Source organism: Podarcis pityusensis (genome assembly GCF_964106645.2).
Source record: "Podarcis pityusensis genome assembly, chromosome: 4".
In the NCBI taxonomy this organism is placed as follows: domain Eukaryota; kingdom Metazoa; phylum Chordata; class Lepidosauria; order Squamata; family Lacertidae; genus Podarcis; species Podarcis pityusensis.
The window spans coordinates 2,364,219-2,382,863 of NC_138027.1; the positions used below are offsets into that span (position 1 = coordinate 2,364,219).

An 18,645-nucleotide genomic window follows, 5' to 3' on the forward strand; every position below is an offset into this window, starting at 1 on the left:
GCCCCTCCTTCCTCCACCTTCACTCCTTGGGCTCTGAGCAATCTTCCCTTCCTGGTTCCCCGGCTGCTTCCTCCCACCATTCCTCTGTGCCCAACCAGTCCATGACATTGCTCCATCCCGCGGCCTCTGTCCCCACAAGATAGCTTCCCCTGACCTGATCTGGTTCCACAGCCGCTGCTTCCCTTCTGCCCCCATGAAAAGATGGATAAGGAAGTCTTGCCGGCATCATTCTGTCACCTGCAAAAGAAAAAAGGTAAGCAGGACGCCAGGAGTGCCTGCTTCTCTCACAGGTGAAACAGGGCATCTCTAACGACAGATGGGCCTTTCAGAAAGCCTTACCTGCTGAGTGCATTTGGACGTTTGTGGCCATTTCATGTTAGTTGTGCAAAACTACTTCTCCCTTCCTGTCAGAAATGAGTTGTGAGCACTCAGCGGAGATAAGAGCCCGGGAACCCAGCCATATTTACAAAGGGTTTATTTCTTCTTGACATTATTTACAGCAGTTCAAAAGTGCGACTCGATCATGGTGGGTAGTTGTCCCGACTAACTTCCTTCCGTTTTGGGGGCCAGCATAGCCAACGTCGAAGCCCAACCCCCCTCCTTCCTCTATGACGAGAGGTGCTTGCCCTCAGAAGTTCATCCTCCCTCTCAGATTCACCCCCCTCTGACCCCTCTTCGTCTTCTCTCTCTTCTGAAGAAGAACAGCTGCTGATCAAAGGAGGTCTCTTCGCAGGCCCTTCTCCCTTTCTGTCTCCATTTCCCTGACACTTCCTTTGGACCCTTGGTCCCAACTGCTCCCCCCCCCAAAAAAAATAAAAAAAACAAGATGAAAACAACCCACAGATTAGTTGGGAAAGCAACAGAATGAGACCAGTGGAGAAAAACCACCTTCCTCCTTACCCAGTGGCCTCTCTCTGGTGTCCAACGGAGGCGTCTCTGCCTCACAGGAATCCAGGTCCATTTCTGCAAAATGATCCTTTTCCTAAAAAAGAAACAAGGATTGAAAACAGAGAATGGGGAGAAATACTAGAAAGAGAATGACAAAGACTTGAAGGGTGTGAGATCTCATTCCATGGATGTCTTCCCAGAAAAAGGATGAGCCATCAGTAGAGCATTATGGGATGTTTTCCATCCTGTTTGGAGCCCCTTGGGAGTATCCAGAGGAAAGTCTCTCTCACCTGCTTTCTCTGTTCCTGCTTTCTCTCCTCTGCCTGACTCAGGAGGAAACCTTCGGCCAGGGCCACCGCCTGGGAACTGGTCTCCGCTCCACAGTCCCTCACCCAGCTCTCCATCTCCGGGGGAAGGACAGCCAGGAACTGCTCCAAGATCACCAGGTCCAGCATCTCAGCTTTCGTGTGCCTTTCTGGCTTCAGCCACTGGTGGCAAAAGTGGTAGAGTCGGCTGCAAACCTCTCGGGGTCCTTCGGCCTCCTGGCAGCAGAACCTCCTGAACTGCTGGATCTGCACCTCTGAGCGGAGGGTGTCCTCCTCATCCAGGATCTTCTGCACAGGGTTTTCCCAGAATCCCTCATTGCTCCCAGTTTGGTTGGCATGGCCTCTTCCTGCTCCAGGGCCAGCTGAGTCTTGCTCATCCATCTGTGCCCTGAGGGAGCCTCTGAGAGATCAGAAGGAACCCTTTGGTCTTCTGCAAAGTTCTGTCTTAATGAGAAGCTCTAGCAATTCCTACAAAGCAAATGCATTGTTACGGAATTGTTTTTATTATTCTTAGTTAATATTTTTATTTTTTTGTATAGTTGATATAGTTTTATATAGTTTGTATAGTTTTGTTCCTTAGGTGAGAGGGTCAGGGCTGTCTGGGAGTGGGCCCCATCCAACAGAATGGCAGGGACAAGTTCCCCGGGGTGGGGGTGGGGATGCACTGGGACACCTGATCACAGTGGTCACGGGTAGGAGGAAGTGTTACACCAAGACCAGACCACGTCATTGTTTGAGGACTATCCCTGCCTCCGGGTCAGGTCTTGACTGGATGGATGCTGGAATCAGCAAGGGAGACCCACGTGACCTTAAGGGTCTGCTACGCAATGCCAGGTCAATGGTTCATGAGACCACTGCCATCCATGATTTGGATGGAGGACTTGACCTGGCATGTTCACCTCTATGGATGTGGGTGATCTGACACGAAGTGAAACTAAAACAAAATAAGTGTCATGGTCAGATCACTTCCTGGTGCAACTGGACTTCTCCACGACCTTTCCCCTCTGCAGGGAGGTGGGACTGATTCGGATGGCCCACCCCCACCACTTAATAGATCCAAATGGTTTCCAGAAAGGAGAAGGGGATGTTTTATCCTATGTTGATGGCCTTTTAGCTGATTTCCTTGTGGCCCCTGGAATGTGGAGTTAACCAGGGCTATCGATGGCCTGGTTCCGAAGCGACCTCTCCGATACATGGAGCCTGGGATAGCCCCGTGGATTTCCCTGGAACTGAGGGCGATGAAACAATCACTGAGATGGCTAGAGTGTTGGTGGCAGAAAACACACTCTGAATCTGACCAGATACGAGATAGAGCTCAACGTTAAGCCTACCAAGTGATGATAGCGATGACTTTCTTCACTGCCTCTATTGCATCTGCAGAAAACAACACCAGGAGACTCTTTTAGGTGGTTTGCAATTTAGTGATTTGGCAAAGTTTTTTGCAGATAAAGTCACTCAGATTTGGAAAGAGGTAGACTCCACCGTGTGAGCAGGGCCAGGGCAGGAGAGTGCTAGAGTCCTGTCTAGTTAGGTTGTGTGGGATCAATTCAAGTTTGTTACCTCCAAGGATGTGGACGGGCTGCTTGGACAAGTGAAACTGACCACCTTTCTCCTTGATCATCCTGGCTCATAAAAGTGAACCGGGAAGGGCTGAGTGATGGGCTCTGCAGGGTGGTGAATGCTTCTCTCTGTGAGGGAGCCTTCTCAGACCCGATGAAAGAGGCAATTATTAAACCACCAGCCCAATATAGCCAACTATCACCCAGTCTCAAATTTTCCATTTTTGGGCATGGTGATTGAGCGGGTGGTTGCTGAAAACCTCCAGGCATGCCGGCAGGCTAGGGGCAAAGGGGAGAGCTGTTTCCTAGTTCTGATGGATCTCTCAGTGGCCTTTGATACCATTAACCACAACATTCTTCTGGACCGGCTAGAGGGACTGGGAGCTGGGGGCACTGTTATACAGCGGTTAATCTCCTTCCTCCTGGGCCATGTTCAGAAAGTGGTGGTGGGGGATGAATCTTCAGACCCTTGGGCTCTCACTTGTGGGGTGCCTCAGGGTTCTGTCCTCTCCCCGATGCTTTTTAACATATATATGAAGCTACTGGGAGGGATCATCAGGAGGTTTGGGCTGGGTGTTCATCAGTATGCGGATGATACCCAGCTCTACCTCTCTATTAAATCAGAACATGTGAAGGCGGTGAAGGTCCTGTGTGAGTGTCTGGAGGCGGCTGGTTGATGGATGGATGGGGGCTAACAGATTGAGGTTGAATCCTGACAAGACAGAAGTACTCTTTTGGGGGACAGAGGGCGGGCAGGTGTGGGGAACTCCCTGGTCTTGAATGGGGCAACTGTGCCCCTGAAGGACTAGGTGTGCAGCCTGGGAGTCATTTTGGACTCATAGCTGTCCATGAATGTGCATGTCAATTCTGTGTCCAGGGCAGCTGTCTACCAGCTCCATCTGGTACACAGACTGAGACCCTACCTGCCCGCGGACTGTCTCGCCAGAGTGGTGCATGCTCTAGTTATCTTCCGCTTGGACTTCTGCCATGAGCTCTATGTGGGGCTACCTTTGAAGGTGACTCAGAAACTACAACTACCATAACCCAGAATGCGGCAGCTAGACTGGTGACTGGGAGCGGCCACCGTGATCACATAACACCAGTCCTGAAAGACCTACATTGGCTCCCAGTACATTTCTGAGCACAATTCAAAGTGTTAGTGCTGACCTTGAAAGCCCTAAAGGGCCTCAGCTCAGTAGACCTGAAGTAGCATCTCCACCTCCATCATTCAGCCTGAGGTCCAGCTCCGAGGGCCTTCTGGCGGTTCCCTCCCTGTGAGAAGTAAGGTTACAGGGAACCAGGAAGAGGGCCTTCTTTTTACTGGTGCCCGCCCTGTGGAACAGCCTCCCATCAGATGTCACGGAAATAAACAACTATCTGACTTTTAGAAGACATCTGAAGGCAGCCCTTTTTAAGGAAGTTTTAAACGTTTGATGTTTCATTCTGTTTTTAGTATTCTATTGGGAGACACCCAGAGTGGGTGGAGTATAAATATCATCATTATCATCATTATTATTGGAACCAGGGCTGGACTGCACCACAGCCCAAACCATGAGGTATCTGGAGGAGGAGGAGGAGGAGGAGGGGGAGGAGGAGGAGATGAAGAAAGCAGCCTCTAGCTCACCTAGCTCTCCTAGCTCCTAGAAGAAAGATTGCAATGCAAAATGTGGAGGCAACTGAAGGGATTTCTACGAGATGAATCAGCCTGGTTTCTCCTGCCTTCCAGTCAATGCATGAAGTCAGAACTGACTGACAAGGGAGTCATTTGTATCTTTTGAAAAATGGATGCTTGGCTCTAGTGGGGGTCCTCACCCGGGGGTCCTCAGGAGTTGCTCCCCCCACCCCCACTCCCTTGCTTCTATCTCCTTTTCTTGCACTTGGACTCTCTGCCGCTCTCAAGACAGACTCCTGGGGTGGGGTCCCTTTTCTTTTGCTCTGAGGGCCAGGAATGTATCTGGACAACCCCCTGAGGGCCAAGTGGGTGGGGCCAAATACATCTCCCTTGAAATTTAGGCTGGCAATTTATTATGATTATTCTATTGGATATCTTAACACACACACAGCCATTGATGCCAAGGTCCCTGGAGGCTCAGTGAGTAGCAGCGCCCATTTCTGGCTGCTTTGACAGCAAGAATCCCTTTGGGACAGAGAGGATGTGGTCCTGGGATGCCCTGCTCTGGGTGCGAGGGGATTGCTGCCGTGGCCTCCGTGGGGAGCTGCCCTTGAAGACACTGGGAAACTGGTCCCCAATGCAGCAGCCAGACTCTGGGCTGGGATCCCTCTCTTTATTCCTGGCCTTTCTTTCCCAACTTTCCTTCCTTTCTCCTCATGAGTTTTTTTGGGGGGAGGGGCTAGCCCATCTCCTCGTCCAGCTTTGGAAAACAATTTGCACATGTTTCCTCTGTTGTGCAGTGACCCTGAGAGACACAGAGTTAAGGGAGATCTTTTCTGAAAGGGGGGGGGGGCGGAGGGTCAAATGAGTTTGGGATCCTCTGCTCTGCAGGAAGGAGAGCGTGGCAGACCTGGCCCCTCCCTGGCAGGACCCTCTCCTCCCTGACTTGGGGTCCCCCCCCCCTTGCAGGAGCAGATCCGGCCCCCCAAGTCCCCTCCCCTGCCCCAGCCCTGGGACCCCCACCAGATCCCAGAGAGAGAGGAGACTCACCAGATCCCAGGAGAGACACCGAAGCAGGAAAGGACTGGGGAGGGAGGGGCCTTGGCTCTGGAGGACCTGGCCCCCTCTTGCTTCCTGTCCTCTCTAGGAAGGCAGCTCACTTCCCTTTAACCCTTGCCAAGCCGAGTCCACCCAGCTCAGCCCTCTCGCGCTTGGCAGAACCTCAGATTATTATTATTTTTTTATGGATTTTGGGGGGGGGCAGCTGCCCTCCTGGCTACGCCAATGCTCAGATATCCTTTTGGGGTTTTTTTGTTTTTTAAAATAATGTTTATTACTTTTATAGATTACAAAAAGAGAAAAAAGAAGAGAAAAAAACAAAACAAAACAGAAAAATAGACAAAGAAGGAAAGCAAAAAGAAAAAAAGCAATACAATACAATATATAAACAATACAAAACACAACCTAAACTCAAAACTAAACACATTAAACTAAACTAAACAAACCCCACTCCCTAGCCTTAACCCTAAATGAAACAAAACAAAAACAATTTAAAAACATACATCATCTCTTTTCCGTACTCTATCTTTCATTCCCTTGTTTCCTCGACCTCCTCTCACCTCCCTTTTTGTATTCCACTTCTTTTAATTGTTTCAGCAAATCCTTTCCATCTTTCTCCTTTTTCTATCATATTGTAAATAACGTATTTTTTTAACCTTATTTTCCATTAAAACTAAAATACTTATATATGCTTAACTCCTTATAACATTTCTGCTAAGCCCATAAAAAAATCATTCCACCATTTTTCTATCACTCATTAGTTTTACCATAAGTCTATATATAAACTTTAAATTTTCCAATCTTCTTCCACCATCTCCTCTCCCTGGTTTCGGATTCTGCCAGTCCTTTCCGTCAACTCCATAAAGTCCATCAACCTGGTGATCTTATGTCCGAGGCTCTTAACTCTTTTCCAAGTCCCTTCTGCAGGTCTTCTTCATTTTCTTTAATGCTAAAGAGCAAATCTCGGGGAAACTCCAACCTGTCAATCCTTTTCTTCCTTCTGAACAAATCAGCCAAATTTCCATAGTTAAAGCTACAGTCCATAAAGTATTTCAGGGCATAGTCCATGTCCCAAAAGTCAGTTAATCCCTGCATAGAGGGATCTTTCCAACTTTCCTTCTTTCGTCCAAGCCGGGGTCCATTCCTCAGAGTCTGACTTTTCCTAGATTCAATCATAAAAGGCCTCAACTTATAGTCCTCAATTTGCTTCTGTAAAGCCACGGATCTCACTTGTATTACTTTATGTTCAACTTTATGTTCAACAACAGCAGCATTCTCCTTCTCCTCCTTCTCCTCCACCATTTGTCCTGCCAAAATGGATTCCTGTACCAAGTCCTGAATTATTTCTGTATTGATGTTCGCTTTTTGACTCAAATTAGTCACTTTCTGTTCCAAATTATCAACTTTAAAAGTCATGTCATCCATCTTCTTGTGAAGGTGTCCCAGCGAACAGCTTATCTTACATAAAACAGTCACAATGGCCTCTCCTGTCAACATTTTTAAATGGTCCAAGGTCGCTCTCTGGTTCTCAGAATCCTTATCTGCAGCTGGAAATCCCCCAGTTACAGTCCTGTAACTGTTTCAAAAGCTCCCTCTAGAGGGAAACAGTCTTCACTTGTATCAGTTCTTTCAGGCACAACTCCAGCATTAAAGATAAAATTTCAGTTACTTTTCCTCTTTTTTAAACGCAGAGGAGGACAATGGAAACAGTATCTTACTCTTATTTAGCTAGCTGCAAATCCGTTCTGTCAAATGCACTCTCTCCAAACGTCATCTGGCAGCCCGTTCCAGGTTCAGAACAGTGGTAATTTGATTTTTCACTCTCTCCTGCAGGCTCACTAGATCCAAAATTTCCCCCTCTTCTCCTGCTTCCAAGGGGGGTTTTGTATTTTAAACCGATGGAAATTTAATCCTTTGCCAAAAGCTTTCAAAGACTTTAACTTGTAACGTCTTTGCTTCAGTCTATTTACAAAAACGGGAGGCGGACTTCCTGTTTATGACCTCCCGCTTCAGTGCCAAATTAAAGTATTTAAAAATCCAATTTTCCGATTTACTCACGAGTAGTTGTTTAAAATCCAATTGTCCACAGGAAAAAGTCAGCGCTCTCCGGCAACAGCAATGCGGCTTCACTCCGTGAAAAAAGCAGTCGATTCAAAGCACCGCGCCACTCACCCCATGTCACTCCGGATCCCCAAAACAGGGTTTCCCTGCGAGTAGGGGAGGCGCAAAAGGTGCCAGCCGAATCCCAGGTTCACAAGCCTCTCCTGCTTGTGATTTCAATGGGTCTCCACCTTCGCTGTGGCGGTCAGACCCTGTTTTTCACGGAGCAAGTTCCTCCCGAATGGAGGAGCTCCGCCATTGCCAGAGGTGCCAACCCGGAAGTCCTTGCCCAGATATCCTTTTGGGGGTGAGACTCTTGGTTGGACTCTGAGCATCTCCCTCCCTTGGCCAGAAACCAGAGGAAGAGCTTGCAGGGAAAAGGGCTTTGCAGGAGGCAAGGAAGCTCCTCCTAGAATTCAGGAGTGGAGAGATAGGAGGGGATCCCAGGGTCATCTAGTTCAACCCCCAGCAATGCAGGAATCTCAGCTAAAGCGTCCATGGCAGATGGCCGTCCGATCTCTGCTTAGAAACCTCCAAGGAAGGAGAGTCCACCACCTCCCAAGTGAGACCTTTCCCCTGCCAAACTGCTCTTAGATTTCCCTCAAGGCAGCGGGTCCTGAGTTCTAGCCCTGCTGAAACCATTGCACTGGCTGCCAAGGAGGAACCAAGCGAAGTTCAAAATAAATAAATCCCATTCTCAGCATAAATGAGTAATACCTTCTTATGCTCTGTGACAATGGGGAAGAGCAGAAACTAGCGCCAACAGCATATCCCCCAGCTCAAAGTAAGTATCTTGCCTTCCGGTATTCATTTCTTTGGTTGCTTCCATCCTCCCAATAGCACATTCCCCAAGTGACTTTTAATGCAGATGATGCGGTGTGTGTTCCTGGGTGCCAGGATGAGGCCAGAGGCTTTTCCTACCCCTTTTCCTGCTGCTGCCCCTCTACCTAGGAGTCCTCACAAGGGAGCTGGTCCTGGAGGAAGAACTGTGAGGGGAGAGACTCCATCAGGCAAGGCCTCCTTCCACCTGCCTTGCTCTACCCTCTGCTTCTCAGTGTGTATTGTATTATTTTGTGTACTGTGGCTTGCCGTTTTTTTATTGATTATAGTTTAGATATTATTGTAACTGTTGAGTGGATTTCGGTTTAACTTTTATATGTCGATATTATTATTTTATACTATTCTAACAATTGTTGAATGTTACTTTTTTGATGGAGGTTGCCTATTTTAAAGTTATGTTTTATTATCACATTTTTGTATTGCATTAGATTGTTATAAGATGTACATTTTTTGTTTCTTCAGCTTGTAAACCGCCTTGAGTATTGTAAGATAGAAAGGCGGTATACAAATCCAAAATGATGATGATGACCTCTGCCCAGGAGGCTGCAGGGCTCAGGGTGGTCCTCTGGGACAAGGGATTGGGTCCAAGGTGGGTGCAGCCATCCAAGGTGGGTTTCGTAGTGTCATCTGACCCAGATTTTTCTTTCCTCTGCAGAATGTCATGGCTCGGCCGGAGTTGGCCTACCTGTGGCCCGATCGAAGAGAAGGTAAGCCCCACACCTTGGAGACAGGGAACTCCCTTGTCCCTTCTTTGCCCAAGACTCACCTCCCAGGTTTTCTTGCTGGGAGTCCTGCAGGACCTGCTTCCCACCTGGTCTGGGAGGGCAGCACCCGGACTGACTCCAGCTACAACAAGCGGAGGGGGATGAACAGACTCTAGGGTTGGGGTCTTGTGGAGGGGTGTTTGCTAGCAGGGGTGCTTCCTGTTTCCTTTGCCCTCAATGGTCTCCTTGCCTGAGCTGACAGAGCTGGTCTCGCAGGCAGAGTTGAAGACTACCTAACTGCTGGTGCTGGCCGACTTTGAAATCCGTGCTGAGGCAGCTGGCTCTGGGGTGGCTCAGGACTTCCTGGTTGCCCTGATGACCATGGGGCTGTCCCAGCTGGTCACCCCCCAAGGCAGATAGCCGGCCACACTGGGCAGGAGAAGGGGGGTTGAAAGTGAGGGACCTTGACCCAGTCCCTTGGTTGGACTACTGCAAGCCATTCTACATAGGGCTGCCTCTGAAGACAGTTCAGAAATTCCATCTGGTGCAAGATTCAGCGGCCAGGTTGCTCACTGGAGGATCTTGCACTGATCCTGCCCCAACTGCACCATCTGCCAATTAGTTTCCTGGCCCAATTCAAACTGCTGTTTTTAATACATTTCCAACCTGGGACTTTTGGCGGAAGGATGGGTTAAAATGTGGGGAATTAAAGGCCTGTGGAAAAACTATGTCTCTCATTTTGATTCTCTTCCATACAGATGATCTGATCCTCAAAGATTTATAGCCAGTCGTCCACGCAGTGCAGGATTTGAACACTGGAAGAATGACAAACCCTGCTGATAAAACCGAAACAAACTCACGCCTCAAAAGTCATAAAAATGTCAGCGGTACTAAGAAAGATGACCTTCAGCAACCCAAGTCTTTCCTGAAGGAATCTTTGGATTTAGAACTTTTGGTCTTGAAAGGAAAAGGAGAAAACCCTGAGTCAATGATCGCAGCAGAAGACACAGGGGACCAAGACCCAGAAACACTCCAGCAAACTAAACGCATCCCTTTCATTTTTTATGACATTCAAACATCCAAGACAAAAAACCTTCAGTTATATTTTTCTTACTGCATCTCTTCAATAATCCGACTTTTTTGTTAGTTTTTAAGATAGTTTTTAATTTTAAGATAATCCTGCAAATGAATTGAATTGTTTACAATAACTTTTCAAATAATTGTACATTGTTCAGTCAGAATCTTTGTTGTAACTTTGTTGTAAGCCAGAGGAAACAAGCTCACTCCATCTTCCATGCGACAGCCCTTGTGGTTGAGACTCTCTCTGGTGTCGCTGGATCAAGTGGATCAATTTCCTTGCATTACCTAAAGAGTTTTAAACGTCCATTTAATTGTTACTGTTTTGAAATTCATTGTTTATTGTGTTATTATCTCCCATTGGTCTGGACACTATTCTGTTGTTGCAGCCTGAAATAGCATGAGCTTTTTCTGCTGCTGCATCACAGTCAGGTTGACTAATGTTTAGCTTGTGGTCCACTAAGACCCCTAGATCCTTTTCACAGGTACTACTGGCAAGCCAGGCCCCCCTCCACCCCCCACCTCTTACATTGGTGCAGCTGGTTCTTCCTGCCAAAGTGCAGAACCTTAGATTTGTCTCTCTTGAAATTCTTTTTGTTACAGTCATTTTGAACCCTGATTCTGTCTTCTGTGGCACTAGATCCTTCTCCCAGTTTGGATGGGGAACAAGCCAAGGGAAGGAAAATGTCTCTGAGTTATATGCTCAGGTTGTATATATGTGCAAATAAAACCAGGTATCCTGAAGACTCCACAGTCTTTGTTGCTAACCTTCGTTCCCAGAAAACTAAACCCCGGGTAAGGAGAAGCACCCCGGAGTTTCTTGTTACACAGAGATTGGGGTGCTGGATAAGTAAAGGACACACCCCAGAAGTCAGAGCAATGGCGGATCGTGGCATCTCAAATGGCAGTGCCGCCCTGTACAATGCCAAATTCTGGCACCGCCACCCCCTTGCCTCAGGCCTTCCATTGGATTTCATAGTTGTTGCGCCCCAGAAGCTGTGCACCCGGTGCAAGCGAACTGGCCATGTTCCAGTTGTACCAAAAATAGAAGGCGATGCATTATGTAAGATGAGTTTTCAGGCTCCAATCAATGAGCTTGTGAATGGGAAAAGTAGGAGAAAAAGCAGAGTCAGCTAACTTTTTTAAACAAGGAAAGAGTAGCATAAATTCCATGTATGTAAATTCGTTTTGCACTGCTGTGGGGGTGAGGCTTTGAAGATTGAAAATGTTAAGAACATGCGGTGGGTTTCTGGCAAAGGGCAGTGGCCGGATTAAGAACTTTAGAGGCCCAAAGCGCTTAAAAGATGTTGCTTCCTCCATTTATATAAATATATTTCAAAGCATGTACAATAATATACCGGAAAATAAAATTTTCATTTTCGAAATGGGATGGAACCTACAGTAAGACAAAAAAATGATGTTTATTATTGTATACTTCCAATTTATTTATATTTGAACAATTTTGTTGGGTGAGCTGATTTGTACTGATTTTTGATGTTTCTGACTGCTGCTCTGTGATCTGCCTGTTGCTCAGCTGCAGGGTCTTTTTACACACACACACACACACACACACAATCACACACTTACGGGTTTCAAAGGGGTCAGTCTGGATGATGCCCTAAGTTCCTTCCTATTTGTGGGGGTCCTGTACCCAGGGAGGGTCAGAATCTAATTGGGGACTTTTCTGAACTGTTTGGACAAGTTTCTTCATAAGACTGTGACCTTTGCTGGCCCCTTGAGTGTCATCAGAATCTCCAAAGGAAGAGCTGGGCTGCAGGAGCTGCAGCAAGGGGATGGGGCAACCCAGGAAATGTGCCTGCCCCATCTCACCTGGCTGCTAGGTAGGAGGGCAAGGGCCAGAGGGAGTTGTGCAGGAGCTGAGCTGGAAGCTGAAGACACAGAGACCGGCTTCCTCTGTGCTGGAGCCAAAGCTCTTAGCAATGGAGAAGCAAGATCTGTTGAGGGTGTCAATGCTGTGACCCCCCCCCCCCAAAAAAAAGAATTCTCTGCTCAGGTTGTATAGATGAGTAAATGAAACCATCCGCCCTTAAGACACCCCAGTCTCTGCTGACCTTGGTTCCAAGGAAAACGGACTCTGGGTAAACTAGGATTCATTATTGTTTTTAAGAGGGAACTAAAGGGGGAATTTACCAGGAACAATCCAATCTGAATAAGCCAGACCGGATCGCTCAGTCTGTATGATTCTAAAAAATGCATCAACTAGCTTCCAGTAATGTGCAAGAGAATGTGCTCTGCTAGCATGAGTGAGGAAGGACAATAGATCCTCTCCTACTATCCACAACATTCCCACACTAAGATGCTGAGAATCGAAGTGCCTTCGACCCCTGGAGTCTCATTTGTGCCTGTGGTTATAATAATTATTAATAATAATTTATTATTTATACCCCACCCATCTGGTTGAGTTTCCTCAGCCACACTGGGCGGCTCCCAATCAAGTATTAAAAACAATACAGCATTAAATGTTAAAAACTTCCCTGAACAGGGCTGCCTTCAGATGTCTTTTAAAGGTAGGATAGATACTTTTTTCCTTCACATCTGAAGAGAGGGTGTTCCACAGGGCGGGTGCCACCACCGAGAAGCCCCTCTGCTTGGTTCCCTGTAACATCACTTCTCACAATGAGGAAACCGCCAGAGGGCCCTCGGCGCTGGATCTCAGTGTCCGGGCAGAACGATGTGTTAGGATATTTCCGTTCCACCTTAAAAGGGAGCAGGCTTTGTGAGTAACAGAGTCTGCGCATGTCCTGTTCACAGGATGTTTATGCTTGCTGTTTCCTTTCGATTTCAGTCGGGTCAGAGACGCTGACACAGAACGGTCATGTTTTTCTTTGTTCTGTTCAACGCTAAATAAAGTCTGTAAATATGCTCTTCTGCTCTTCTGCGGTGCAAGCTTTCTGGCTGTGTTTCTGCTGATAAAGGATGTGCACGAGCCTGGAATGTGGCAGTCTATTTCCAAGGCTTCGTGTCACTAATTGCTGGATCTGCGTGGCTACAGAGATCGATGGACGTCCGGCAGCCGGCTTGGGGCTCAGATGGACGCTATCTCCCTGGCAGTATCCCAACAACAAGGTTTCGGGCCCAGATTCACAGCACCTACAGGAGAGTAAAGCTGCAACAGACTGCGTCTGAGAGGTATGTCAAAAGCGAAAGAGAGGTTTTTCTCTGTTTACCTCGGAAGGAGCTTTTGGAACTCCGGCAGATTAATGGCTCTGGGAGCCAAGCCAGAGAGTTCGTGATTAATGAGCTGCCAAGATAAGAAGTCTTTGAAGGCATAAGAGACTCCCGGCTCAAAGGAAAAGCTGAAATGGAGTTTTTCCAAGCTTCTGAGGCTGAGGAGTGCCCAAAGTTAAATCGGCACAATTATGAAACCTGGGCAAAATGGTGTGAATCTTTGCTGCGTCAGTTTGGAGTGTGGCATACTGTGTCTGAAGCCCCTCCAGTTCCTCTGACAGATAGATGGAGGGCCGCTAATTCGAAGGCCGTTGACGTAATCGTCTTGTCCGTCTCTCTGGAGGAAATAAAGACGCTAGCTGGCAATCTGACTGCACGAAACATGTGGAATGCTTCGATGAAAGCTCACAAGCCAGTCATCCCAGCCCAGAATTTGACTGCATCGGAGGTCCTAGCTGTTTCCCAGAATGCGAGTGAATGCAGGGATGCTGAGGGCACCGGTTGCAAGCTGCAGGGGGAGCTGACCGTCACGTCATCCCAGGCAGCATTCCAGCCTCCAGGGGGAGCCAAGGAGTCGGCAGCTGAGAGCTCTGTTTCTCGTGGGAACCAAGGTCATCGTCTTTGCAGAGGCCGGAAGGCCAGAGGTAAACAAAGACAGATGCCTGCAGATTGCCAGAAGCAGAGGGAGGGTGAAGAGCCCGCGCCAGGGAAAAACAAAGCGTTGTTTGCTGGCACTGCTTCACCAAAGGCTAAAGGCACGTCTGCTGACCAGAAGCAGGGGGGCAAGCTGCAAAAGCCCACGCCAGTGGAAAACAAGGCTATGTTTGCTGGCACTGCTTCACCAAAGGCTAAAGGCACGTCTGGTGGCCAGGAGCAGCAGGGGGGCAAGCTGCAAAAGCCCACGCCGAAGAAAAACAAGGGTTTGCTTGCTGAAAAGACTGCTCCAACAGCCAAAGGCAGATTTATTGTCGATTCAGGTGCGAGCCGCCACGTTTCGAAGGACCGCCATCTCTTTATCTCCTTCAAGCCTCAGGAAGGTGAGATCCACCTGGCTGATGGAAGGACGTTGCAAATCGCAGGAGAAGGGACTGTGAAACTTGCAAGTCTGCACACTACCATCAGTAATGTACTTTATGTTCCAGGCGCTGCTAGCAACTTGCTAAGTGTCCCACAGCTTACTGGGCGTGGTTTTCAGATTTCCTTCAAGAGGAGCGTCTGTGTCATCAGTAAAGGCAAAGAGGACTATTTGCATGCAAAGTTTATGGATGGTTTGTTCCATATAACTTATGAGGACACTGCTGTTGTGTCTAATGCTGATTCTTGTTGTGTTGCACAAACTAACAAAGTTCTTCATGCAGGTTGCATTCACGATGCGCATCGAAAGTTTGGTCATCTCTCTTGGAAGGCACTGGCCAAGATGCCAGAGGTGGTTGAGGGTTTGAACATCAAACCCTGTAAATTTCACATGAAATGTGTATCTTGTGCAGAGAACAAGGTGAAGGTTGCTCCAAAAGGCAAGGAGTCTAGCAGGCAGGCTTCCAAACCCTACCAGCTAGTGCATGCGGACCTGGTTGGTCCACTTACGCCCTCTTTAGGGGGAGCAAGGTACTTCATGGTTCTAATTGATTCTTTTTCCAGGTACATTCATGTGTTTTTGCTCGAACAGAAATCGCAAGCGTTTCCGAAGTTTAAGGCATTCTGTGCTTGGTTGGAGAATGCCCACGGCAAACGTATCGGTTGTTTGTTTACCGATCGAGGCGGGGAGTTCACTTCTCAGCAGTTTGAAGCTTTCCTGACTGAGAAGGGAATCCAGCATGACATGTCAACGCCCAGATCGCCATGGATGAATGGGCTTGCGGAGCGAGCAAATCAGACATTGCTGCAAGGAATGAAAACCTTGTTGCATGATGCCAATCTCCCTGATAAGTTTTGGGGGGAAGCTTTGGGGAATTTGGTTTACTCCTTTAATCGCAGATTGTCATCACCCATTGGCTGTACCCCCTATGAGAAGATGTTTGGCAAGAAACCCAACACCAAACACATGAGAATCTTTGGTTCTGACATGTGGGTACACTCCCCACAAACCAACAAGCTTGGGAAGCGTGGGGCACATGGTTTGTTCATGGGGTACGAAAAAGGTGCATACAGGGTATGGATGACTAACTCTAAGTCCATTAAGTTCACAAGGAGTGTTGAGTACAATCCTAAGTGGGGGGGAAATGTGGGAATTTTCCAGAGTTACCCAGAGGAGGATGAAGGTGATGTCAAGCAAGCAGCTAAAGCTGAGGAAGCTGCTGAGGATGATGAGGATGAGGATGATGATGATGATGATGATGATGATCAGAGTTCGGATTCCAGTTCAGTGGGCGGTGCTGCTGCTGGTGTCAGTGACAGTGATGACACAGCAGACTACCAGAGCGCAAAGGCCTCAGTCAGACCATCTGATGCGTCTGACAATGAACTGGAAGAACCACTGTTCACCATTGGTCAATTTTCTCCTAAGAAGGAGGAGATGAGTCCAGAAGACTTGCGTCTAGTACGTAGGTCTGAAAGGGCGACCAAAGGCAGACCTCCAAAGAGATTTGCTGATGAGTTTGCTAAGACAGCAACTGCTGTTCTTAGTAGCTCAGAGAAGGTGTGGGAACCTTCAAGCTTCAAAGAGGTTCAGGAGTTAACCTCTAAAGATGCTGAGCCTTGGCTTAATGCCATGAAGGCTGAAGTTGATTCCTTGAACAGGAACCAAACTTGGGAGTTGGTACCGGTAGTCCCAAGAATGAGACTGGTTGGCAGCAAATGGGTCTTCAAGGCCAAGACAGACCAGAATGGCAAGGTAGTCAGACACAAAGCCAGATTGGTTGCCAGAGGTTTTTCACAGGTACCAGGACAGGATTACCACGAGACCTACTCACCCACAGTCAAATATGAGAGCATTCGGCTGATGCTCAAGGTCGCTGCGGAGGAGAAACTGCATGTTTCCCATCACGACATTAATACAGCTTTTTTGTACGGGATTTTGAACGAGGAGCTGTTTATGCTTCCACCTGATGGGATGGAGATACAGAAGGGAATGGTCTGTAAACTGCGGAAATCCTTATATGGTCTCAAGCAAAGTGCCAGGTGTTGGAACTGCGGAAATCCTTATATGGTCTCAAGCAAAGTGCCAGTGACGTTGGAACGTCACTGAGACGTTGCTTTCTCTAGGTTTTCACCAGGGCAAAGCTGATCCATGTGTGTTTGTCAAGGAGGAGGGGCAAAACAAACTGTATTGTTTATGTTTTGTTGATGATCTTCTGATGTTTTGGAAGAATCAGGCTTTTTACCAAAGCACCCTAGCTCAGCTGAAGGAGCACTTTGACATGAAGGATCTTGGTGAGGTATCCAACTATCTTTCTCTGCAGGTGGAGAGGGACCAAGCAGGTAATTTTCTGGTACATCAAACACAGAAAATTGCTGATGTATTAACCAGATTGAATTTGGTTGATGCAAACCCAGCAGACACACCGATGGTGACAGGTTACCAGGTAGACAGTACTGCTGAAGCGTTTTCTGACACAACGCTGTACAGATGCATTCTAGGCAAGTTGAATTTCACTGCCAGATGTTCAAGACCTGACATTGCTGTAAGCTGTAATCTGCTTAGCAGACATGCCAACAATCCTACAGTTCAGGATTGGAAAGCTCTGAAGCGCATAGCCCGCTATTTGAAAGGGACTATGCACTACAGGCTGAGGTTCACCAGTCAGAAGACTGGAGGTCTTGAAATCTTTGCTGATGCAAGTTTTGGAAGTGACACCACGGATGGTACAAGCACTTCTGGAGTATGCTACATGTACAACCACTGCCTGTTTGACTGGTTGTGCAAGAAGCAGACGACAGTGAGCCTAAGTTCCTGTGAAGCAGAACTCAATGCCCTGTCATTTTCACTCATGGATTGTGAATGGTTGATGCAACTGTTTAAGGACATCGGGGTTTCTGTGAAATGTCCTATACAAGTGTATCAAGACAATAGATCTTGTTTGGCTTTGCTGAACTCCGAGAGTTGCAAGCAAAGAACCAAGTACTTGCAGATTAAGCTACATCGTGCAAGGGAGTGTATTCAGAAAGGACTGATTCAGGTGTCCTACATGCCAGGAAATGAAATTCCTGCTGATCTGTTGTCTAAAGTTGTTAACAAAGAACAACTTAAGGTTTATGTACAAAGGTTGCAATTGGGTTGAACCACAGGTACTACAGGTTACACGGAAAGGGGGAGGATGTTAGGATATTTCCGTTCCACCTTAAAAGGGAGCAGGCTTTGTGAGTAACAGAGTCTGCGCATGTCCTGTTCACAGGATGTTTATGCTTGCTGTTTCCTTTCGATTTCAGTCGGGTCAGAGACGCTGACACAGAACGGTCATGTTTTTCTTTGTTCTGTTCAACGCTAAATAAAGTCTGTAAATATGCTCTTCTGCTCTTCTGCGGTGCAAGCTTTCTGGCTGTGTTTCTGCTGATAAAGGATGTGCACGAGCCTGGAATGTGGCAGTCTATTTCCCCCCCCCCCATCTTCCCCAGGGTCACTCGGCAGAAAGCCAAACCACTGCAATCTGTCAGAAAAGATACTATTTTTCTTTCTCGTTTATTGCTTCGCTTAAAACATTAGTATAAAGCACATAGAAATAATTACACAAATGTAGAGGGGAAATCAAAAATATCCTATCCTACTTTTTCTGCATTATTAAATCTCTCTGTGTAGCGATTTGTCTTCCCCAAAATTCAGATGAAACAGGCATGAAGATGACACAGGCCCACTTTGCATGCAGCCTTGAATATTTGCTTTATGAACAACAATTGCAGCTTAACGTGAACAAGCGGCATTCGTTGGAACTTCCCTTCCTGAGCCTGGCTCCCTCCTTGGGGTCTTTGGCCAGCAGGTCAAGACTTCCTTGTCCCAAGAGGCTTTGGGGAAGTGACAGCTTTGCATGAAAGCGCTGGTGGCATGCTGCCTCTATGGGAATGTTCTGTATGCTTCCAAGATACCAGATATATCTGTGAATTACATTAATATGTAATGGTTTCTTAAATTATTACACTTTTTCCATGTGCTTAGCTGTTTCTGTCTTAAATGTAAGCTGCCTAGAGTCCCTCTCAGAGAGAAAGGCAGGATATCAACATGTAATACGTTTAGAATGATTGAGTTAAAAATTAAGGCACTTGGCGTGCGATCCAAAGGGCCCCTAAGAGAAATCAGATCAGCTCCTCCTATACTGGAGACAAGATATCAAGAACCACCTCCCAACTTCTGGCTCCTCCAA

At 47.4% G+C, this 18,645-nt stretch overlaps 1 protein-coding gene across 8 annotated transcripts in view; it reads right to left on the reverse strand.

Annotated features, from left to right (window-relative positions):
• The window catches only part of LOC308475059 (uncharacterized protein), a 343,827-nt gene that overhangs the window by 40,793 nt on the left and 284,389 nt on the right, over positions 1–18,645 (reverse strand). For 4 of the 8 annotated variants that reach the window (XM_081001830.1, XM_081001831.1, XM_081001828.1 and 1 more), the window contains exon 3: positions 889–982. The exons of 2 other annotated variants lie outside the window; for them this stretch is intronic. In XM_081001830.1, coding sequence (XP_080857956.1) covers positions 889–982 — 94 coding nt within the window. Of the gene's footprint in view, positions 1–154; positions 238–888; positions 983–1,178; positions 1,683–5,435; positions 5,540–18,645 lie in introns of those variants that run through there. 2 more of the 8 variants (XM_081001835.1, XM_081001833.1) reach the window with 2 other exon arrangements.